General features: G+C 36.6%; 1 protein-coding gene across 2 annotated transcripts in view; it reads left to right on the top strand.

Annotated features, from left to right (window-relative positions):
* SLC6A15 (solute carrier family 6 member 15) overlaps nt 1–22,435 on the top strand; it is a 56,554-nt gene extending 34,119 nt beyond the window's left edge. For both annotated transcript variants that reach the window (XM_086403703.1, XM_086403704.1), the window contains exons 6-12: nt 6,005–6,115; nt 9,076–9,317; nt 9,421–9,613; nt 10,497–10,689; nt 13,526–13,685; nt 19,238–19,400; nt 21,049–22,435. In XM_086403703.1, coding sequence (XP_086259829.1) covers nt 6,005–6,115; nt 9,076–9,317; nt 9,421–9,613; nt 10,497–10,689; nt 13,526–13,685; nt 19,238–19,400; nt 21,049–21,420 — 1,434 coding nt within the window. In that variant the 3' untranslated portion in view covers nt 21,421–22,435. The remainder of the gene's footprint in view (nt 1–6,004; nt 6,116–9,075; nt 9,318–9,420; nt 9,614–10,496; nt 10,690–13,525; nt 13,686–19,237; nt 19,401–21,048) is intronic.
* Nucleotides 22,436–25,226: the final 2,791 nt, after the last annotated feature.

Here is a 25,226-nt window from a genome sequence, read left to right as displayed (position 1 = left end):
ATGTTGGTACCTGGAGTCAAACCTAGCTCTGTCTGAAGCTAACGCCCACATTATTGAATTGCAATGCTATACCCTCTCTTGCTGTGACAGCTTTCCCCCACTAAATAGTGAACTTTTTTAGGCAAAGTGTGTCTACTTCATCTTTGCTTCTTGTTGGTTCATATTTAATTAGAAGTGTTTGACAGTTTTTACAGCTTGTAAATCACAGCTGATTTTACATTTCGCTTCCTAATGGAACTTCTTTACCATTTTCCTTTGCAGAAATGAATATGGTAGATAACACACCGGAGTATTTTTTGGTCTTTTATAAATGTTAGTGTATTCTGTGATTAAATACGTTCAATTAGTTGGTTCCACTTGATGTGTCTTCTATAATGTCACAGCCCCAATATAGTCAGGTTTTAAATAAAGGAATAGATTCCTAAGCCAAATCTAACCACATTTATAGGCTTCCTAAGATAATGTCATTTGATAGAATAAGAACCAACTGTGGTGAGCCAGGGAAGACCAAAGATCCCTCTGCTCAAGTCTTAATACCACATTTTATTTTTTCTTTGTCTGAGTATGTGTCTTATCATTTAAAGAAAATACTCATACTTTTCTTATCACATATTTGGGATGTTTTTCTTATGTAAAATAACTTTTCTAGAAAATCTAATATAATTTCTAGACTATATGTGATTTATTATTTCAATGAGAAGGCTTAGGGAGAGGCTAGCTTTTCAGGAGATTTTGAAGAGAAAATTTAGTAGGCACAGATAAGAGAAAGCTATAAGTAATATGAACAAAGTTTTGAAAGTCTAAATGTATATTTGCTTATTCTGAACCAATGAGCTGAATACAATAAGAAATTTATTAGAACTATATGTAAAGCTTTATTTGTCTGCCAAACAAAAAAGTCTCTAAATAAACACACCAATGCAGTATAGAGAAATATGGTTTAAGAATAATGAAGTTTAAGGTTAGTATGTGGGGAAAAAACAACTAAGAGTATTTAGCAGCTAAAAGTCTTTGCCAACACACACACACACAGAGAATGCTAATTTCAAACTGCATGAATTAAGACAGGAATATGACAGTCTCATTCTCCTTTAGGTCAGGTAGGCACAAGTCAATTGAATTACACCTGTAATACTGGATTTTTACCAAAACCCTTATTTTCTCCTTTGTTATGGAGAAGAGTTATCTTAGCTTCTTAATCACAATCTTCAAGTATTTGAAGAAAAAGGAATAAGCCTTACTCATCCCATGTGGTCACATGGTCAAATCCTGGGGATCATGGAGAGTGGTGGGGTGGTGGTGACTCTTCACCGAAAGGAAGATCTTTCGGGAATCAAGCCTGCTAACAATGAAATTAGTTGTCTGCAGTGGTAGAGACTCACACTAGCGAAGGTGGTCCAGTGGACGTTGTATGGCTGCATGTCCTTTGTTGGATCCTCTGTGAAGGGGATGCCTGCCTCCAGGGAGATGGATAGAAATGAGAAGCTCCAGGCTTTCTTTATCTTTAAAGGTAATGTCTTCCACTGGTACTGCTTTGCTATCAGTACTACTCATGTGCCAAGTAAACACTCTGCATACATTAGCTTGTTTAATCTTTCTATCAGCCAGATGATTTACATGTTCATATCCCCATTTGACTGCAAAGTTAAGCTTAGGAAGAATAAATAGAATTAAACAACTGGTAAGTAGCAGAGCTAGAACTGGGCTATGAAGTCCTCAGAAAGGATGACTGTCTGAAGGTGTGTTAAAACATTTTAATATAAAAAAAGAGAAAAATAACTAAATGATTTCATATGTTTACTGTTTTTCCATAGTTGAGTGGAACGAAAGTATTTTCATGTAACATTTTGATTTGTAAACTTATCTCTTTTATTGAATGTCCTTGCTGTGAAAGGCAGTTCAGTTTTGGAATTCTTCAGGCCAGAATACTGGAGTGGGTAGCCTTTCCCTTCTCCAGGGGATCTTTCCAACCCAGGGATCAAACCCAGGTCTCCCACATTGCAGGCGGATTCTTTACTAGCTGAGCCACAAGGAAAGCACTTTTAAGGCCCAGGGAGTGTTAAAACCAGCCAAAGAAACATATTTCATTGTTTTAGTTCCCAGTTCTTAAGAAAAATACTTGAGTCATTCATGTACTCACTGAACTCGAGTTTATTGAGCGCTACTCTTTGCTGGGCAGTGACCTAACTCTGGAAGTGCAGCAGTGGACAAGGCAGACAAAATAGCTGTCCTCATGGAATGTCCATCCTAGTGGAAGAGGCAGGCAAGAAATCATAAAATATTAACAGGTAACAATGCAAAAAATGAGAAAGTGCTTGAGGGGTAGCGTTTTACATATAGTCAATTAGATAGAATTTAAACTATTTTTAATAATATCATGCAACTGGCAATTTTAGTATTCCGAGACTCATTAAATGAGAAGAATTTGTATTTAAAAACACAAAATGGATACCTCTGTAAAATACTGACGTATCTTTACATCTCAGAATTAATAAGTAAATATTTAATAAGTAAATATTTTAATAAGTAAATGTTCAATAAGTACATATTAATAAGTAAATATTTAATAAGTAATAAGTAAATAATAAGTATTTAATAAAATAAAAGTAAATATAATAAGTAAATATTTTAATAAGTAAAGCTTTCATTTAATAAAATAAATAATAATTTGATAGTAAATAATAAGTAAATATTTAATAAGTAAATATTTTGTTATTTTACCTGCTCACAGGAGAAGAAAATTCAGGTGTGACCTACCTAATACTGCTTAAATGTTTTCATGTTTAAAATCTTGACCGTCACTTTTCTTTATGTTATATCTAACATAAAAGCTTCATGTTCGTTTTTGGACGAAACTAAGCTAGAATCTTATCACTGAAGCCAGATGAGTGTCTTTAAGAACTCAAATACTTGCTGAATTAATAAATGAAGCTTGAATTGTCTGATCATATAATTAGTACATCATTTTTTAAGTACTATAGAATAAAGGTGAGGGTTTTCTTTTTTTTAGAGAATGTGTACAGAAAGGAAAATTTCCTATGAATTGGCTCTTAAAGTACAATATTTTTGAGTATCAAAGAATGTGCAAAGGATAATAGGCCACCCCACCTTTATTCACATAGAACCCATAACTGAATGGGTGAGACAGATAATTACAGCAGAATACATGCAGTAAAGAGCTGCAAATAATAAGTTCATGATAGCATAGAAGCTGCCACTGAAAGTAATAGGATTTGGGGGAGGGCTTCACAGAGGAGGTAGATTGGAGGCTAGAGTTTGATGGTTGAATGAGTTCAGCAGCACGTTCAGAGAGAAGACACCAGAGGCATGGAAAACAGCAAGTGCAAAGCCCAAAGACTGCTCAGTAACCCTGTGTGACTTTTACATACAGTTTGTGTAGCCTGAGGGAGGTGAGGCTTGAAAGGTTAAGTTGACTGCAGGTATTAAAGTATTTACGGACACTGGGAAAATGACTGGCTGTAACTTAACAGTGTGAAGTATTTGAGGGTTTTTTAGCAGTTCATTAACACCATCAGATCTTTGGAAAGATCATTCTGGTAGTAGTGTGGGTGATGAATTTCTGAGATGGAGAGGAGAGCTGGAGGGAAAATCTAGAGGCAAAATGAGCAGGAAGCTGATAGTGAAGTGACACGTCATTGAGGATGAAAGCAAAGGGGCTTGCATGAAATTGGGAGTCAGTTGTGGAAAAAGAACCATATTCTGGTGATTTAGAGTTGTTTAGCATGGGCAAATACAGCTCCAGGAAGAATCATTGACTTTGTTAGCTTCTAATTTGAAATTATGTTAAAAATATACCGAGGTATATCATATCAATTGGAAAAAAAATCATTACCAAACTGTCCAGATTATTGCAGTGTGCAGCCTTCATTTTCACTTGTGAAATAAACGGGTTAATAGGAGTCCTTGTCACTTTGTTGTTAGTCACTCATTCAGGTCCAACTCTTGTGACCCCATGCAGCCCACCAGACTCCTCTGTCCATGGGATTTCCCAGGCAAGAATACCGGAGTGGGTTGCCAAAGGCACCAAATTTGAGTTCTGTTAAAAAAAAAAAAAAGAAAAGATAAACTATTGTGCAGAAGTGAATCCACCCTTCTAGTTGGCTTCAAAATTTGAAAGAAAAATCATAAAAGGAATAGCTGCAATTCAAGTGAGACCAAGGCTACTTGAATAGATATTGCAGACCCGCAAATATAAAGGATGGTAAAAGTAGGCAGAAAGAATGAAAAGCACTCCATCTGAAAGCATTCTGATTCTTAGAAAACAAGAAACGTGGATAAATGGATGCAATTTAAAATTTAGGCCATTTGAATTGATTGAAAAATTATATTTCTTTATAATTAAATTAGAATATAATTACTTTTAGAGAAATATAGTTTCCTAATTATGCAGAGATTTTGTTTGTAATATTTTTAATAATACTGAAATACAGTTACAAAGTATACAGAATAGAAGTGCAAATTATTGTGCTGACTTCTCTGTTGTCTGTCTACAATTATTATAGGATTCAGTGTCTCTGACCTACCTGAGTTATCCTCTGCTATGGCAGTTTTTCAGTTTTTTTCCTCCATTCTTCTCACCTTCCCTCTATTTCTTCCCCTACAGATACATATCATATACCTAATATGTGTTAACCATTCTGTTAGATGTTTGGAATTTGGTAGTGAGCAAGAGAGAAAAGGTCCTTGCATTCACAGAGCTTATATTTCAGTAAGGGAGACTGAAAATTAACAAGTAAACACAGATGACAATTTCCGCAGTGTTAAGTGCTGTCAAACCAAATAAAAATAATATCATTGAAGGTTCATGGGACATAGGGAAGGGCATTTGGGGGCCTATTGGTTGGGAAAAAAAGTCTTATTCTGAGTGTTCTATGAAGATTTGCAAAGATGAAGCTGAGAGCTTGGTTTCCCTCAGGGCTGGAGCTCAGGGAGGCGTGGGAGGGCAGGCAGGTAGGCAGCCTGGTGTAAGGCTTTGCAGGACAGAGCCATTTGCCTTTTGTTTCTACTGTATTAGAGATTTCAGGAGAGCATGTAAGCAGGGAGTGAGATAGCCCGGGTGGGAGTATGGAAGCCAGGAAATTAGAAACCATGCAGAACTTCTGGATGTTTGACCTTAACGACTGTTGGGTGGTAGGGACAGCTTTGGGGGGAACCCAGGGTTTTAGGAACCACGTGGAGGTGTCAAGGAGGTGGCACATGTCTGGTGAGGACAGTTGCTTTTCTATGATAACATTTGTTTAATGATGAAGACTTCTGAGGTGGAAAGTAAAACCTTTATTATTCAAGTTCTGTAGGAGCCTTAACAGGGACCACTGTCTAGAAGGTTTACAGAATTATGATGGAACTTTGCTTAATTTTTTTTTTTAAAAAAGGACTTTTGCTATCTAAAACTATAAAGTAGGTCTTGTTAAGGAGTCAGTGTCCTTTTGTTTCTCTTAAACACTGCTTGCTTGTGAACTGTGTGAACTGTGAGGAATCAACACTATTCAAGTTACATCACACCTATGGGCTCTTTTAAAGGAGATTAAATAAGGAAGATTTCCCATTTTTCATTATATCCCAAATAGATCTTAATGAATCATACCAAATCAAAACTAATAAGCCATTCTGCTATGATGACTAAACAATGTATGAATAGTATTAATTATTATATTATAAAAGGGTCATTTTCACAGTATGAGGATATGAAGTGAAAGTGTTAGTCACTCAGTTGTGTTGAACTCTTTGCAACTCCATGGACTGCAGCCCGCCAGACTCCTGTCCATGAAATTTTCCAGGCAAGAATACTGGAGTGGGTAGCCATTCCCTTCTCCAGGGAATCTTCCTGACCCAGGGATCAAACCCAGGTCTCCTGCATTGCAGTCAGATTTGTTACCATCTGAGCCACCAGGAAAGTGCAGTATAGAGCAGCACAAATAATCTTTAAGTATGAGAAAGAATATAGTTGTTAGTGTGTCTCACCTATTTTCATCTTTCTTTGCAGATCATGTATTTTAGTTCTCTGTTCCCATATGTGGTACTTATATGCTTCCTAATCAGAGCACTCCTTTTAAATGGTTCAGTTGATGGCATCCGTCACATGTTTACCCCTGAGGTATGTACTGTATTTCCAGTTAAGGCTTATGATCACAAAAGCTTTATGTTGTCAAAATATTCCCACAGTTAAATTTAAGGGATAATTGTTTGAACCTACGTACAACAATGTACACTAAACTATTAAATTATAACCGTTAAGTTAACCAGCCTAGTAAAACCAAGGCTTTTAGATATCTATAATTATATCCAACTCTCTCCACTTTAAAATGTCACACTTTATCCAGAGTAAGTTTCACTATTTAAACTTCAGAAGTTCCTCTTTTACAATAAATTAACTTCCCATTTTTATACCGGTACAGTTTAGAACTTATCAATCTTTACTCTTTCTCTTCTATTTCAGTGGTTTTTAATCTTTTGTGACATGGACTCCTTTGGGGAAAAAAAAAAAAAAAACTGATAATAGGATCTTCTTACCAGAAAAAATAATGAACATATTAATTTGCTTATTGTCTTAAGAGGTTGACAGAATTCCTAAAGTCCATGGACCCAGATTAAGAATGCTATTGCACTCGAAATCTTGTCTTAGAAAAAATTCAAGGTTTCTTGTTCTGTTTTGAGGTTTTGTATTTTTTAGAATAGTATTTATATTAGTGTGTTTGGGAAGTTCTGTAATTTTTATAAATGCATATGCATTTCAGGAAAATTCCATTAGGTTTCCTAAAAGGCTCAGAACTTAAACTCTGTCATTTAACTTAGAGCTGACCTCAATGTAGGGCTCATTGAGACTTGTATTGGTTTGAGAGGAAACAGTCAAAAACATATTTGAGGTGCATATAGATTTTGGATATTCACTGAAATGAAATCATACTTCAATTATCGTGCTAACACTATCATAATCAGACAATGAGTTATAAAGACACAATCTCAATTTAGTTCAGAAATTGGAAGTTGTCTGAGGCATGACTGCACCAAGCATCGTGCTGAGAGACTCGGGGAGAAGATTTTAGCCTCCCTGGAATTGTCACTCCTGGCAGCTGCCGTGGTCCTGTGAAAAAGAGGCTGTGTTTCTTGAGTATCTGGTTCCAAGTGGGGTTCTGTTCATTCTCAAGTAGCAAAAATGTTGACATTGTGATCTGCTTCTCTTCTATTGTTCAAAAGTCCTATAGGGTTGTTGGAATTTCTCAACGAATAATTAGTTCACATTTATGAATTCAGCTATATTATCATTTAAATCAGCCACAAATGGGCCATACTTAGTGACCACAAATATTTATTTTTTACAGTATAGAAAAAAAAAAAGTTTTCTGAGTTTAAAACAACTAGCTTTGATGTGGATTCCTGGAATTTCACGTTTCTCTAAGTTGGTAATTGTTTGTGACATGACTCTAAATATTGGATTTAAATAGATATTTTAGAATCTAGATACTTGAATATGACAGTTTTATACGATCCCCATGTTTAAAACTGCAATACTTGGTTAACATTTTAAACCAGAACTGGAAATAACTATTAAAATACAGTGAATTACTTCTTCAGCTCACTTTGGACTATTGATAAGATTGGTATTAGGCCATTGTGGGATGTGATAGTTAATATAATAACAATACAAAGTTTTCTATTTCCTTTAAATTTAAGTTGTTTATGTAAGGGAGAAAGTTCCTAAGGACACAAAATATTCTCAGAGAATGGAGATTCAGTTTCTGAATTGGAAATGATCAGAATGTCTTTGGTAAATAGGTATTGTCTGCCATCTAGTGGTAAAAGTAGAGATAGTTGAATGAGTTCGGTTTTAATTTGCTGATTGTGTCCAACTCTTTGAGACCTCGTGGACTGCAACTTGCCAGGCTTCCCTGTCCTTCACTATCTCCTGGAGTTTGCTCATGACCATTGAGTCAGTAATGCCATTCAACCATTTCATCCTCTGTCACCCGCTTCTCCTCCTGTCCTCAGTCTTTCCCAGCATCAGGGTCTTTTCCAATGCTTATCAGCGTAGCTGTTACTGTAGTCCATACGTTAGCAGTTATTGAGGACTCAGTGTGGTAGGCAATGTGATGAGTAGTATTTACATGCTTTGTTACTCTCATCTTTCAGTTGAGAAAAATTAAACTCGGAATGGACAGGCCACTTACCCTAGGATGCACTATTTTTAGATTATTAAATGACTGTCTATGGAAGTCATGTTCTTAACCACATCTGGCTTTGTTCCCGATAAAGGCAATTTCATTGCAAAGGTGAAAAGAGATAAAATACCAATTTAAATACTACTATTACTGAAATCAAAGTTAACTGTCTATTGAGGTCTTTGCCCAATATGGCTAATATTAATTGTTCCATTTAAAAGGTTTAGTTACATACAGCAATAACTGTTTAAGAAGTAAAGCTTCTTGAAAATTATGTTCAGCACAGATTCCAAACTTCAAAACTTTGGATCTGAAACCGCCTTTAAAGATTATATGGTTGAATTACTTCAATTTTCACAGGAAAAGCTTTCAGGAGACTACTAAATGAAAGAATAATACCTATGTGAATATGCAAAGTACAAATAGTTCAACTCTACCCAGCTTATAATTATTACCTGCTTTGGCTGTTAGGCTTCACCAGAAAACACAAAACTGAGGGCATTACTTAAATAAAATTTATAACTTTTATGGCTAACTGGTTTATGGTTGCATTGGAAAGAAAACAAAGACAGAAATAGAAATAAGCGAAGATAGTTCATTTCTCCCTCAAATAGTCCTTTGCTTTGTCCTAAAGATATTGAAAATTTCCCATATGATTTTTTTCTCCATGTAAGTAACATCTCCATCTAAAGGTTCTATAGGCTATGGCCTTTCTTATTCATTTTCCTTGTAAAATTCCTCAATGAGAAATTTGTTCTTTCTCCTTAAGAACAGATAATCCCCAGATATCTTTGGGTGTGTGTCATTATGATATATTTAAACAACAGAATCGATTCCTTGTAGATTATTGAGAAATAATATTTTGCAGCTGACTTCTGTTCTGTTTAATTTTAAACAGCTGGAAATCATGCTGGAGCCAAAGGTGTGGAGAGAAGCTGCAGCTCAGGTGTTCTTTGCCTTAGGTCTGGGATTTGGTGGCGTCATCGCCTTTTCAAGCTACAATAAGAGAGACAACAACTGCCACTTTGATGCCATCCTGGTGTCTTTCATCAATTTTTTTACTTCTATCCTGGCAACACTGGTGGTGTTTGCAGTTCTGGGCTTCAAAGCAAATGTCATAAATGAGAAATGCATTGCAGAGTATAGTCATTAATTTTCTTTACATTTTATGGCATAATTGTATTTGAAAAAAAATCTCCTTCCCAAACCCACAAGTGTTTATTAATGCTGTTTTACTTTTCAGAAATTCGGAAATGATCATAAAACTTGTGAAAATGGGCAACATTAGTCAAGATATTATTCCCCATCATATCAACTTTTCAGCTATTACTGCAGAAGATTATGACTTAATTTATGACATCATTCAAAAAGTGAAAGAAGAAGAGTTTCCTGCACTTCATCTCAATGCCTGTCAAATTGAAGATGAGCTCAATAAAGTTAGTAGTCTGTTTAAGCACTAAAACAATTCTCATTAACTTTAAAGTATGCCTTACCCAGAAGACTTCTTTTAGGAAAAGGACCTTTAAAATGCCTGAGGAAGAGCATGCTGTTTCAAAATTCATCTTTATTTCAGAGAGCGTATTTTCTTAAATCAGAAAGGTTTGCTTTACTATAAAAAGTAGTTTCACTGATGAAGCCACAATAATTTAAAATAATTTAAAATATGAATATAAATAAGGTGATTTTCACATAGAAAATGAAATTAGATACATTTGCTGGTATAATACTTAACACAAAACTTGAATTATGATGACCATTTACATATTGCATAATTGTTTGGACACATGAATGATATCTCCCATCTTAATATTTGTGTTTGTTAAGTCATGATTAAGTCCTTTTTCTAGCCACTGTCATATACTTGAATAAAAACGATATAGGGGAATGTGAATTAATAGCTTTGCATAAATTGTCACCCTCTCTTTACTTTGCCAAAAAGGAAAATATAATGAAGAAATTGGCCATTAATCACATGCTTTAAGATAGCTAAATGTACCTGAGACTAAATATAAAGAATCATGTGCAGGAAGTTACAGATGAAGCCATCATTAACACAACAATCTTAAATTCCATAAGGAAAGATTTAAATACTAACTTACTCTTAAATTTTTAAATTTTGGCTCTATCCGTGGTCTTAATGAGATAATATGATCACCCTGAATTTTGTTTAGAGGCACATGATGTTGTCTCCTAAGCACACATCAGTGTGCTTATTTCCATTAACTGTCCTGCATTATTCAGAGTTTCCCTGCCTTTTCATATACAGAGCCAGTGCGGCACGTGGCTCTGACTAACGTGGCTATTCTGTGTATCTTACAGGCTGTTCAGGGGACTGGTTTAGCTTTTATTGCCTTTACAGAAGCGATGACACATTTCCCCGCGTCTCCCTTCTGGTCAGTGATGTTCTTCCTCATGCTGGTAAATCTAGGGCTTGGCAGCATGTTTGGAACCATTGAAGGGATCATCACACCCGTTGTGGACACGTTCAAAGTGAGGAAAGAAATCCTCACCGGTGAGTTTTTATGTATTTGACTTTTCATTGAACTGATAGCAGGCCATTTTACTCTTGGTGACTGATCAGAGATGGAAATAGGAAAGAGTTTATTTTTAAAGTCCACTTATTAATATGTTTCAGAAGTATTTGTTATTTAGGGATTTATGTAATAGGCAAATGAAACTTAATCTAGATCATATTATTATTAATTACTTATTAGTTATCATTTATTATATTGCTCTTTATTAGTAGTAACGTCATTATGAAGTGCTGGTACTAGAATAAAGTCAAAGAATGTTCATGTATAATTTTGTATTCAAGTCAAATAATTCTAAAAAAAAAGTTCAGATCATTGGATTTTTCAAAAGTGTATAGCTGACATTGACAAACCTAAATTTAGTTTCCATTTGAAATAGCAATTGTAGCCTGATAGAAGCTAATATATCTAGGAAGGAATGATAATAACATGATTTATCAATATTGACAGTTGTTAATAAGTCCAATCTGCAGTTATTAAAGTACTGCCTGTGTATTGCATCATCCTTGCATTTGAGGGATACCAAGGATGTAAGGGAAATTACAGCAGAGATGCAGACATATAGGAGAACCTCCCCTCTAATTATCAGAATAGGACTGATAATTAAAATCAACATGGTTAGATAAAACTTGTCTCATGTAATATACTGACAGCGTGATAAAGACTATATGTTCTGAGAATTAAGAAGCAGCAAAGATCGTCTAAATATATGAGGGAACTATCAGCAGAAGGCATGGAAATTGAATGAGAAAAGGCAATCTTCTCAGGTGTCAGAGGATAGTTTTAGTTCGTAAGAACACCCAAACAGAGACAGAGGAAGCAGCAAGGAAGCTGCTAGACCAGAGTGCAGCAACAGTGTTGGTAAGTGATGCAAAAATTAACTGGAAAAAAATATACAGATGATCTTGAATGCTGGCCAGTGGGGCACAAGCTCCTCCCCAGGCTCACTTTTTAGCTCTGAAAGATTCAGTAGTCATTTACGTGTCAATAACTTGCCAATGCATATATACCCTTGCCACTCATTGCTCTGCTTAGTGTGAGTCTAAACAATTTCAGCAGTTTGTCAGATATACATCTACATTTCTTTAATTCAGTTGGATACAAATGAGAAATGTATCTCTTTCTTTTCCTGAAAGGCCCGCTCTGCTTCTGCAGTTTCTATTTATTTTAAGGCTATCAATATCCTCTGACATGCAGACTAAATAACTGTCATCTTTGCTGCTTTCCTCATCTTTCCCAGCATCTCAACCCTCCTAATATAAGAGGGCTTGCAAAATTAAGGGAACAGCAACAGTGTGTGTGTGTGTTGCGGGGGGGCGGACACACATGGGCGTATTTTTCAACTCCCAGTGGAAGACTTAGTAGATCAGAGTAAAGAGGAATATACTCTGTACTCCCTTTACCTGTATTTTGGGATCATACTTTTACTTCAAGTCATTTACTTTGAGGAAATGTTCCCCCATCACGTTTGTCAAATGTTTTTGTCTGCTTTGATATGACGGTAGGACTTAGATCTAAGTTACTTATTATCTGTTCCTCTCACCTCGTCAGCGACGCTCTCAGTGTCTGTCCCACTTAGAGTACACTTTCTTCCTACTTATACTATGATGCAATTAGGCGAGAGTAAGTGTGATACAGGCCATGGTTCAAATCTAAGCTCTGCTACTTCCATCCTGAGACTTTGAGTATGATTTGTTGTGACAAGCATTTAAATATTTCAGTATGTGTTAGACTCCAAGTAAATGCTCTTAATGTCTTTCCTTTTCTACCCAATGTGTTTATATATAATATTTACTTATGGATGATGTAACTCATACCACTAGCCTAGCACTCACAAGATGAATGAAATGGCTTAATTTCACCCATACTTATTGAGATTGCTCAGGAGCCTCCATTGGATGGGACTCAGGGATGCCTGTTTTCTCTCCTTCTGAACCGCCTCCACCTGCCCCACTTCTGCCATTTTTACTCACTTCTGCTAATAGGGAGTTGAGAAAGACAGCCCAGTCATCTCTTATTTTTGAGGGCTTCTCTACTAACATGCATGAGAGAACAAAGAGTCTAACAAGAATATGTGAATGGTATATGGATTCCAGAATTCTCTCTAAATTTCTATGGTAGTAGTATCTGGTTGGAAGTGTCTGCATCTTTCGGCAATACTCCTATAGAAACTCCTTTTAGACTATTCTTCTTAATTAATTGGAGAATCTGGTTGGCCAACCCTGTCATAACTGTATTTCCAACTCATCTGCCCAGGCAATATCAAGGTAGAGTATAGGTTATTACTAAGGGGTCAAACTTTTTTTTTTTTAATTATGCTTTAACAGTAATGATATTTCAATAAAATATAAAAATATATGTTATCAGTCTTATAAGGCACATTCATCTCATGATTAATTTGAAATTTCAATGTTGCTTCCAAAACTAAAAAACATTATTAAAAGTAGAAATGACCTATGAACATTTGCTGCCTGAAAAGATCACTTTTCTATTAATAATGAGACATGTGTATGGAGATTTATACTGTTATCTTCTCTGTTTTGCCTCGTTTGTTATTTGGGCTTGGTACATACATTTCCACAGACTCAAGGAGATGAATTGAGTTACTGTCCTACAATGAATTCCTATTAAATCCAGGGCTAAATTCAGGTAACTAATTCACAATATATTCCATGGTATCAGGAAAAGTATCCTATTCATATTATTGACAACTTATAAAAAGTAGAAACAAAGTGCATATAATAATTTATAATGCAGTTTAAAAGACTTGATTCTGACAAGGTCTTATTTTTTTTTTAATTTATTCCTTTTGTTCAGTTATCTGCTGTCTTCTGGCATTTTGTATTGGCCTGATATTTGTACAACGCTCTGGAAACTACTTTGTTACAATGTTTGATGACTATTCTGCAACCCTGCCTCTGCTAATTGTCGTCATTTTGGAGAATATTGCCGTATCCTTTGTTTATGGCATAGATAAGTAAGTATATTCGCTTATGCATCCATTTTACATCTCTGCTTTGATATGTATCTCACTTAGGAGAAAAATGACTGGAGAAAAAAATGCCTTGCTACAAAAATCAAATCTTATGCAGGCTCTTCTCCATTCAACAGTTTTAACAAAGTGCATCTCCTTATTAGGTGATGAGATAGAACAGTGTAAATGGTAATGAGGTTTAGGATTCTGGAGCTTTGATTTAATTCTGGTTATTAAATAGGAACTTCCAAGAGCTTGTGTATATTGACTAAGTTCCAAGAACCTTGTTAAGCTGTTTTGAGCCGTTGTTATCTCCACTTCACACATAAGAAAATGCAGGCTTAGTGAGACACCAAGTGACTTGCTCATCACACACCTGAACAGAGGCAGAGCTGGGATTCAGAGCCGTTTTTGTGCTGTGCTGTGTTTAGTCACTCAGTTGTGTCCGACTCTTTGTGACCCCATGGACTGTAGCTCACCAAGCTCCTCTATCCATGGGGATTCTCCAGGCAAGAATACTGGAGTGGGCTGCCATGTCCTCCTCCAGAGGATCTTCCCAACCCAGGGATTGAACCCAGGTCTTCTCCATTGTAGGCAGATTCTTTACCATCTGAACCACAAAAGCCCATTTTTACTTAACTCTGAAGTCTATACCTCTAATTATGTTGCCAACCTGTTTTACAAGAAGGATTGATAAAATGCTTTATTTTATCATGTTACACAATGTTTTGTGTAGCAGGACCATTTTGGGAAGATTATATATATATATATATATATCACTGCTTTAAGATATATATAGCATTCACTATACATATTTATGGAGTCATGACTTGAATTCACTAGATGTCTAAATCTTTAAATTATATACTTGCTTGGTCTGAAAAGTATATAAACTTGTGTGAAATGAAGCATTAGAGTAATCTCAGAAGAAAAACATTTCTGGAGACCTTGTCCAATATTGTTTAAATTTGTTGTCTTCAGTTAGCTTGTAAGGATTAAGGCAGTAAGACCATCAAGCTTATTAGAGGTTTCTCTGATGGAGAAATAAGTTCACTGAATGAGGACCAGAGTCCTCTTCAACAACATAAAGAACATTATTATACTTAGTGAGCTTTGTGACAAAACTTAGAGAGTATTTCATTATTCTAAAAAGCTGCAGGCAAGGAAAGGTAGGAAAATTTACATTTAATGATCATGTACTAAATAGCAATAGTGGTAATAGCTGTATATTGTTTAGTTGCTAAGCCGTATCTGACTCTTGCGACTCCATGGAGTATTACTACAGCAAAATAAAATGGCTTCACAGCCAAAGAAATGATCAAGAAAATAAAAAGGTAACCTATTGAATGAGAAAAATATTTGCAAATCAAATATCCAAAAAGGTGTTAATATCCACAATGTATAAGGACTTATGACTCAGTAGCAAAAAAAAAAAGAAAATAAGTCAATTAAACAACGGACAAAGGACCTGAATTTTTCCAAAGAATATATACAGATCATCAACAGATACATGAAAAGTTGTCAACATCACTAATCATCAGGGGAATGCTGTATGCATTGTCTTAATCCTCGTAACAGTATTCTGTGGTGACTAATATTACTCATCACAGATGTACAATTGGCCTGCCTTGTATGGGCAGACACAGTATCTTAGTTGTAGAATCAGGGCTTTTAACTTTAATTTCAAAACCAGATATTTCTATAGTCTACTGAGCTACCCCCAACTCCTCACCCACACTGTGTTGGAATTTGATACTCTTACTGGACTGATCTATGGATCAGTAGGATCATAATTTAGTTTTCCATTTAGACTGTTCATCATTTACAATAGGCATAGTGGTAAATATTTCTTTTTAGTAGTTCCTAGATAATAATCATTATAACAACAATAGGAATATTACTACTAATAATACTTGGATCTATAAATTTCTGCTGTTTGTAAGATAGTGTGCTTTGCATATGTTGTCTATGATCCTAAGAATAACTCTCCAAGATGGGTATTATCTTTCTTGAGCATGCCAAAAATGAAGTTCAGAAGGACTAAGATATACATTTAGAAATTATGGAGGTATGATTTGAAACCAGATCTGTTGGTCTCTAAAGCTCATAGCTTGTCCAAGGAGCACAATTGGAGTTCTCGTTTAAAATGCTCTTATTTAATCACTTTTCCCTCCTTTAAACGTCTGCAGGAATCTTATGTTCCTCCTGTTCACCTTCAGTGTTTTCATGAGCTCAGTTCTGCTCTGTGATCTGCCACGTTTACCTAAATTTCCAGAGACAGGGTTGAGAGAAATAAGCCTTCCAGAACCTAAACGTTTGAGATAGCAAACTCAGATGCAGAAAAAGAAATATTGTATGGGCTTCCCGGTAGCTCAGTCGGTAAAGAATCTGCCTGCACTACAGGAGACCTGGGTTTGATCCCTGGGTTAAAAGATTAGAAAGAAATATGATTGAGAGAAAATGAGAAGGAAGGTCCTATGATGCTGAAAGTGATGGCTGCATAGATTGCATTTCCCCAAGTTTCCTTTTTAAAATGAAGGAGAAAAAGAATGACTAGAAGGCAAAACCAAATACCCATGGACACCGGAAAGAAGATATTCCCGTGGACCCTCAAATATGAAAGGTTGGGACAAACCACTGGCAGCCACAGAAGCTGTGCGGTATCACATCCGTGAGGGTGATGGTAGTGGATACACAGCTGGGCCTCTGACAGCTCTCTACTCATTCCCAGGTCCTCCCTGCAATGTGTGGGAGGCTGATTAACCTGAAGATAGTGAGCTAAACTGGGAGAAGTGGTATCTTTGGCCTCATTTCGCAGATTGCAGAGGGATCCAAACACAACAAGATCATCAGTGCTGGAACAAAGTGGTCTCTAAAATCTTGAAATGAACAACCCAGAGTTCTCTTCCAAGATAAAGCTCTGCACTGAGAGCAAAGTGGTGGGAGCAAAACCTGAACTGAGCAGGAGATAGGCAGTACAAGTGTTGGAAAAGGAAGTCCAAGTAAATACGAGAAAGAGAACAGAGGTTAAAAAAAAAAAAAAAAAAACTGATAAACTATGAGGCCGCCTCTTTTGATTACTTTGCAAAAATAGAGAGAAGGGGCTTCCCCGGTGTTCCAGTGGTTGAGAGCCTGCCTGCCAGTGCAGGGGACACAGGTTCAATCCCTGGTCCAGGAAGATCCCACCTGCCACGGGGCAGCTAAGCCTGTATGCCACAGCTACTGAGCCCACATGCTATAGGGTCTGTGCTCCACGACAGGAATGAGAAGCCCACACACTGCAACTGGTAGTCTCCGCTTACCACAGCTAGAGAAAGTCCGTGCAGCACCAAAGACCCAAATGCAGCCAAAAAGAAGTAAATAATTAAAAAAAAAAAAAGAAGCAATGCCCATGTATCCTTCCCTCTCCAAAATTCAGGAAATTTTATTTCATATAAATGTGGTTAAATCATAAACAAAAGTCATTAAAAAAAAGCAGAAAGGAGCAGAATAATATCCCTTCAGATAACAAATCCACACAAGCAAAACAGATGAAAAACTCATAAGATTTCAAAATGAAGTTGAAATAGTGTTGAAAAATGATAGAAGCCACAAAAGAATAGCATATATCAGTTATTTTAAAATTAAGAAATATAATAACTAGAGACAAGGGAGATTTGAAAACAGAGGTGATAGAACTCAGGAAACAATTGTGTATAACAGAAAAATCACTTAATACATGAAGTCAAATTAAAACGAAAACAACAAGTACAATATATATCTCCTCAAGAATTAGAAGCTAGAAAGGAAGAATACTTTTTAAAACCAAAAAGAAATCACCAAGGATAAGAAAATGAACAGAAACAGCAGTCAAGCAAAGATGATTCAACATTTGTGCAATGAGGACCTCTAAATGCAGTGGCTGGAAAATAACTCTGAAAACTGTAATTAAAGAAACATACCAAAGCAAATAACTTGAGTGTTGAAAGGGCAAATGATATAGTTGGAAGAAACAGACATAAAGGCTGACACCAAGACAAAGCCTAGGATGTTACTTGGAGACCAAAAAAAAAAAAGCATGCATGCAGGTAAAAAATAGTACCAAACAAATCATTTACAATAGAAAAATCTGATAGTCAACAAAATTTTTGTAACAATCTTACGTAGACATATTTATGATTTTCGAAGAAAGAAAATGTAAACTACAGATTTTAAATTCAGCTGACCTGATATTCAAATATAGTGACCATAAATAATTTTAAACATGCAAGAAATTAGGGAATATAGTCACTGTGATCCCTTTTTGAAGAATCTACTGGAGAACTAGCTTTAGACAACCAAAAAGTCTACAGAAACATTAGTACAAGACTGGTGGATGGGCAGTACATATTTTATCTCGAATTAAATATTAAGGGATATAAACCAGTATGTAATGGCGACATGCTCCTGATAGCATTAACATCATACAGCTGTAAAGTGTGAATGTGCAGAAGTCCTTGGTGGTTCAGTGGTTGGGACTTAGCGCTCTCACTTCTGGGGCCCTGGGTTTGATCCCTGTTCTGGGAACTAAGATCCCACAAGCCATGCAGCCAAAAAAAGAAAAAGCAAATCTTATTTGAGGTAAATAATGTCTCAATAACTTGACTTTAAAAAACAAACACATAAGTCTAATCATTACTCAGTCTAAGTGCTAATTCACAGGAAATAGGAGGATGAGATACACTTGTGAAGCCAACAGTGTGGGATGCAATTATTAACAGCAAAATCTAAACTGTTGGAAACTACGGGACAGAGTGCCCAGCTCATTTAAAAAAAGAATGACAGAAATGACACAGAGGTTAGGAGGCACTTAGCAGAGATGAAGAAAGGAGTTCAGAAAAAAATAAAAAATCAAAGAATCATAATGTGTGGACCCTCTTTCAATCAAATGACATCAGACTGAAAACAGAAATGAGAGTTTGGATCAGTTGGATTGGATGATGTGAGTTAATTATCTCTAAATAAATTTTTTAAAAAAGAGAGAAACAAGGAAATTTTAATGTATTGCAAATATTGTGTTCATAGCATGGAAGGTCATCAGTTGGAGGAGACATTCCAATAATTATAAATGGGCTTCCCTGGTGGCTCAGATGTAAAGTGTCTGGCTGCAATGTGGGAGACCTGAGTTTGATCCCTGGATTGGGAAGATCCCCTAGAGAAGGAAATGGCAACCCACTCCAGTACTCTTGCCTGGAAATTCCATGGATAAAGGAGCCTGGTAGGCTACAGTCCATGGGGTCGCAAAGAGTCCAACACAACTGAGCAACTTCACTTTCACTTTCCAATAATTGGCTTAAGGGGACTTCCTCCAAATAAAAAGTACAGTACACTGGTTCCATTTTACATTATAAATGTTCTTAATTGTTACGTCATCTTCCAATATGACTTTTAGATTCAGTAGAAAGTGTCATAGGGTATCATGTTTAACCCTGGTCAAACCATTGACATAATGCACATTTTAAAGGACATTTAATTTAGCATATTTTAATATAGCTACCTTAACTCGAGGAATAATTAAATTATTTCTTTCTATTTAGGTTTATGGAAGACCTAAAGGATATGCTGGGCTTTACTCCCAATAGATATTACTACTATATGTGGAAATATATTTCTCCTCTAATGCTGTTATCACTGCTGATCGCTAGCATTGTGAATATGGGATTAAGTCCTCCTGGCTATAATGCATGGATGGAAGATAAGGTAAAATAAAAAGAAGAAGTCAGATAAAAGAATACACAGAATATCATTTTAGAGGTTTTTGGCTTTCACTTTTTTCAATATAATTTGCTGTTTAATGGGTGGTACTGCTTTTATGCAGGGATCTTAAGATTTATGTTTTGTTTGGCCCCAAATATGTATGTTTTTTTATTTGTAATGAATATTTTTAGTATGTAAGAAACATTGACTTGGACCTCGTTTAAGTAATTTTATCCACATCACCATAGATGGACCAATAATTATTTAGGCTTTTGACGCTAGAGAACATATTGATCAAACCACCAGAAATTTTTCCTGCATAAATTTATAAAATCATATCTGAGACACTCTCTGCCAATGAAAATATGCATCAACAATGTAGATATAATTTAAATAAATATTGAAGTAGAATTTTGCCTGTCTTCTATTAGCCGTGAATATTCAGTACTCTTGCCTGGAAAATCCCATGGATTGGAGGAGCCTGGTAGGCTGCAGTCCATGGGGTCGCTAAGAGTCAGACACGACTGAGTGACTTCACTTTCACTTTTCACTTTCATGCATTGGAGAAGGCAATGGCACCCCACTCCAGTACTCTTGCCTGGAAAATCCCATAGACGGAGGAGCCAGATGGGCTGCAGTCCATGGGGTCACGAAGAGTCGGACACGACTGAGTGACTTCACTTTCACTTTTCACTTTCATGCATTGGAGAAGGAAATGGCAACCCACCACTCCAGTATTCTTGCCTGGAGAATCCCAGGGATGGGGGAGCCTGGTGGGCTGCTGTCTATGGGGTCACACAGAGTCAGACATGACTGAAGCGACTTAGCAGCAGCAGCAGCAGCATTCAGTTTCTTTTCTCAAGCTGCATTAGCTACATCGTAATGCAGTCACAAGATATATATTATCTATTAGAAAATTAGAATGTTTAATTTTTAGAGCTACCTCTGACCTTTATTCTATGGTCACTAATTCTATACAACAACTCAATTCATGACTATTCTAAAAAAATAAGTCGGCTATCCTTTATCAAAACCCTTGGGGACAAATGTAGTTCAAAATTTAATTTCAGATTCTAGAAAGGTAATGTGGAGAAGGAAATGGCAACCCACTCCAGTATTCTTGCCTGGTGAATCCTGTGGATGGAGGAGCCTGGTGGGCTGCCGTCCATGGGGTCGCACAGAGTCAGACACGACTGAAGTGACTTAGCAGCAGCAGCAGAAACGTGATGTGGCACATATAACAGGTATCCATTGCCTAGTAACAGTGACCCACAACTTAATGACTGAAAGCAGTGCTGACATTATTTCTTAGGGTTTTGTGGATAAGCTAGAAGATTCTTCTCTGGGTCTTGCTTGAGTCAACTCATGCAGTTAACTGAACTTGGAGAGCTGGGCTCTCTCTGTGAGCTTTCGTTCTTGACTTCTTCCAGGCATTATGGGCTTAGGGTAGCATCTAAGACACAGAGGCAGAAATCATCAGGCTTTTAAGGCTTTGCCTTGGAAGTTGCTTACTGTCACTTCCACAGCAATTTATTAATCAGTCACAAGATTAGCCCAGGTTCTTTGCTTATAAACCTGAGATAAATATATTTTTTTTCACATCCCTGCAGAGAATGCTAGATGATTAATAATTATTTTTTGACTTTAACAGGCATCTGAGAAATTTCTGAGCTACCCAACGTGGGGGATGGTCATCTGTATCTCTCTGATAGTCCTGGCAATATTGCCCATCCCAGTTGTCTTCATCATCCGCCGCTGCAACCTGATAGATGATAGTTCTGGTAATTTAGCATCTGTGACCTATAAGAGAGGAAGGGTCCTGAAGGAGCCCGTAAACTTAGAGGGAGATGATGCAAGCCTCATTCATGGCAAGATATCAAGCGAGATGTCCTCTCCAAATTTCGGTAAAAATATTTATCGAAAACAGAGTGGATCGCCAACTCTGGATACAGCTCCCAACGGACGCTATGGGATAGGGTACTTGATGGCCGACATGCCAGACATGCCGGAATCTGACTTGTAGCTGGAGGTGGAGGGCGGGGGGTGCAGAAATCAGTGAGTGTTATTTGGTTCATTTTTATTAATGAACATTGGCTCTACTAAGAGAAGCGTCAGACTTCGCTTATCAGAGGGTGATCTCAGGTGTTCCGTGGCTGTGATCTTTAATCCTAACGGCAAGGGTAAATTCAGCTTGACCATTCCTTTGGATTCTTCGGTTTACATTTGAGCAGAAAGAGTCACAGACAAAGTATACAATAACTGACTGAGGTCCACATTGATCGGAAGTTTTAAAAATACTTCTGGCATTTGTCTTTTCCAGGGATTCCTATCTCTATAAAAATAGGTGTTACCTCAGTTTCTAACAATTTCTGGCTGTCATGCTATGGGAAACTCAAAAATGGTATACTTCAAAATCGATTAAGTTTGCCTTCAGGGTAACCCCCAGGATTAAAACAAACAGTTCTGTAAGCTGGTGCCGCTCAGCACACTTCCATGAACATATCGTGTAGATAGGCTGCACTTATTTTGGTAGCATTGATACCTTCTTAGGCTATTAGTTGAAGAAAACTGCAAAGTATTTTCTTATGTAATAGCTGTATAGAGCAATAGTATCAAAGAATAAGAAGGCACTGATGCTGGGATGAAAGGTGAAATTCAGAAGTGACTGGGGATCGTGTGTGTGATGGCTGTATATTTTGTGTAAAATACATGTGTGTGAAAATGATCTCAGAATGAGTCACTCAGCACTCTCAAGAATTAAGCTGACTCCGCATTTTTCTATGCCGTGTGCCTAAAAACCTACTTGATATTTATTGTGGTTTCAAGATTACTCATAGTATATTTCTATAATATACTTGCAGTGTATATAGCTATATATTAGTACTCTAAGTACTGATTTGAAAACTTGAAGCAAGATGGCATTTTATTTCATATCTTTCTGTTTTGCTTCTGTTTTATGCAAATAAAAATCCTTTTTTAAGTGATTGTTAAACTTGTATGGCATTACATTTTAAGCAACAAATAAAGTTCAAAAATGATGTTTGTTTCCCTCATTGATTTCTCTTGTGCTACCTGAATGGGATTGTCTTGCACCTCCGCCAGCACTTAGGCTTTTCATAGTAATTAATCATCACATTCCAAGAGGGATTAATAGATTGACTAATAGAGTTACCACCACTTTAGAGACAAAAGAAAAGGAGAGTATTATGGCTAAATGGTGTTTGAATGTAGTCTCATGAGCTTCCCAGGAGGCTCAGTGGTAAAGAATTCACCTGCAATTGAGGAGATGTAGGTTCAGTCCCTGGGTCGGGAAGATCCCCTGGAGAAGGAAATGGCAATGCACTCCAATATTCATGTCTGGGAAATCCCATGGCCAGAGGGGTCTGGTGGGCTACAGTCCGTGAGATCACGAAAGAGTCAGACGAGACCAAGCAACTAAACAGCAACATTAACAATGTTGTCTCACAATTCTTGGAAAAGTACTTATAGGCTCCCAGGAAATCACATGCAGAGGTGAACTGCTTGCTGGATTGGTATTGTCTCTGAAGTGTAAAAAAGTGATGACGATTTCTATGAAACTGTTGTATATATGAGGTTGGATGAAGCAGAACTCCATTGAGTGTCATCTAGTTAAAAAGATTTTATTTGACTGTCCTACCACTATATTGGTCATATTTTAAAGATAATGATGGATAAAGCAGCAAAAGAGGAGAGGTAGTGTACACACTGTATCCATTGATTTATTTTGGCCAAATATTCTTCATCTGCTATGGACATACTAACAGACTACATCACTGCATTTAAAATATAATTCCACTGGTGACTAAAACTTAAGAGTTTTTTTTTTTTTTTTCATCTTCACTAATACAGTATTTTGTTTCACTTCAATAATATTTTATAGATAGGGAATATATTCACATTATATGGACTCAAAAATTGTCATAGTTCAGTATAAATTAAATTCCCCCTTCAAAATTTCTCGTCACCCATTTTCCATCCTTGAAGGCAACCACCATTACCAGTTTCTTAGGTGTCTTTATGGAGACACTCAACATATACTCTTTAAAAAATGACAGCATTCTGCATTCTTCCCTATGAATCTTACTTATGTCAAGAAATAATTTATTTTCTACAGCGTTTCATGGGAAGGCACATAAATCTGCCTCTTTATTTCAGAAGTTACGGTAATATAAATTTTGTTTGTTTTCGTGTTGAAATAGTGTTTTCTTCCATGAGCTATCCCAACGTTAGAACTGCTGTAGCAAATGCTTACTTTACCTGCCAACCTTTAGCTTAACATGATAGTATACGGCCAAGTAGCACACATCCCTCTACACTCCCTCTCTTGCCAAAGGGCAGCTGATGTATAATTTGGGGACATGCCTTGCACTAGGGAATAGTGTCTTCTGTTCTCAGAGTAATAGGAAAAATTGCAGGAATCCTTTCAGATGGAAGAGAATCTGAATGCCTTCTAATGCCTTCATATGACAGATGAGGAAACTAAGGCCATGGAAACAAAAGTAAAATGAATTCTGCTTTTTTCATTCAGTTAGTTCTTCAGCTGTTCGTTCATTTCTTCACCCTTTCTTTCATCATCTACTTACTAAAAATCTGGCTTATTCTTAATACTAAGCTGAGAAACCATTGTAATTAAGGTGTAAACAATTCATCTTTTCCCAACTTTCTCACTTTTACCTGGGAGCTCCCCTCCCTGTTTTTTTTTTTCTAAGCCAGTGTAGTATTTAATCAATAAATAGTAGTATGAAGTGTCCCAAATTTGCTTTTGCATTACTTTCCACTCTTTCTATAAACTCTGGCCTTAAACTCACACCTAGATGTGACAGAGCCAAAGGTTATTCAAATGGAAATCAGTCCAGGGAGTTTGACAGGAGGGCTAGTAGAGTGTTCCGTTCAGTCAGTTCAGTTGCTCAGTCGTGTCTGACTCTTTGCGACCCCATGAATCGCAGCACGCCAGGCCTCCGTGTCCATCATCAACTCCCAGAGTTTACTGAAACTCATGCCCATCGAGTCGGTGATGCCATCCAGCCATCTCATTCTCTGTCGTCCCCTTCTCCTCCTGCCCCCAATCCCTCCCAGCATCAGAGTCTTTTCCAATGAGTCAACTCTTCGCATGAGGTGGCCAAAGTACTGGAGTTTCAGCTTCAACGTCAATCCTTCCAATGAACACCCAGGACTGATCTCCTTTAGGATGGACTGGTTGGATCTCCTTGCAGTCCAAGGGACTAGAGTGTTCAGAGTGGGTCAAAGGAGATGGAGAAAATGTATTCACTTTCAGGTGTTAGAGTCATAATGAGGAAGCCTAATACCTTGGTGAAAGGACATCTTATGGCATAATTTTATGTAAGTATATTTGCATTTTACATGTATTTCTGTTTATGTGCATTGTTAGATAGATGTTACTTTTTAAATTGAATCTTCAAATGGGTGCTTGATTCCTGAATATTTCAGATAAGACATAGTACTTCTTAACTACAATTATGATTTTGAGTCACTTGTGACCTTTCTAAAGACATAGTTCTAACTTACCAAATTTGAATCCTTTTGGGATTGGATACAGGATATGAGTATTTTTTTAAACATATTCTAATATTCATTCTTGGTTAGGAACCATAGGTATGAAGAAGATGAAAAAGGAAATCAAGTAGAATATGAATTCTGTCTTCAATTAAACAAAATAAAAATGAAGATACAGTAACTGTAATATTTCAGGAGAACAATAATTCAGGTAGGTAGAATTTGGAATTCATAATTAAAAAGTACTTGAAAAGTAAAACATCTTTCTCCTTTTGCCTTTTTTTCTTGTCACTG

This window comes from Bos grunniens, chromosome 5 (assembly GCF_055505025.1).
Source record: "Bos grunniens cultivar Pamir isolate PY7600 chromosome 5, Bosgru_T2T1.0, whole genome shotgun sequence".
NCBI lineage: Eukaryota > Metazoa > Chordata > Mammalia > Artiodactyla > Bovidae > Bos > Bos grunniens.
Note: the sequence above shows the minus strand (reverse complement) of the source record. Positions and strands in the feature narration are given on the sequence as shown.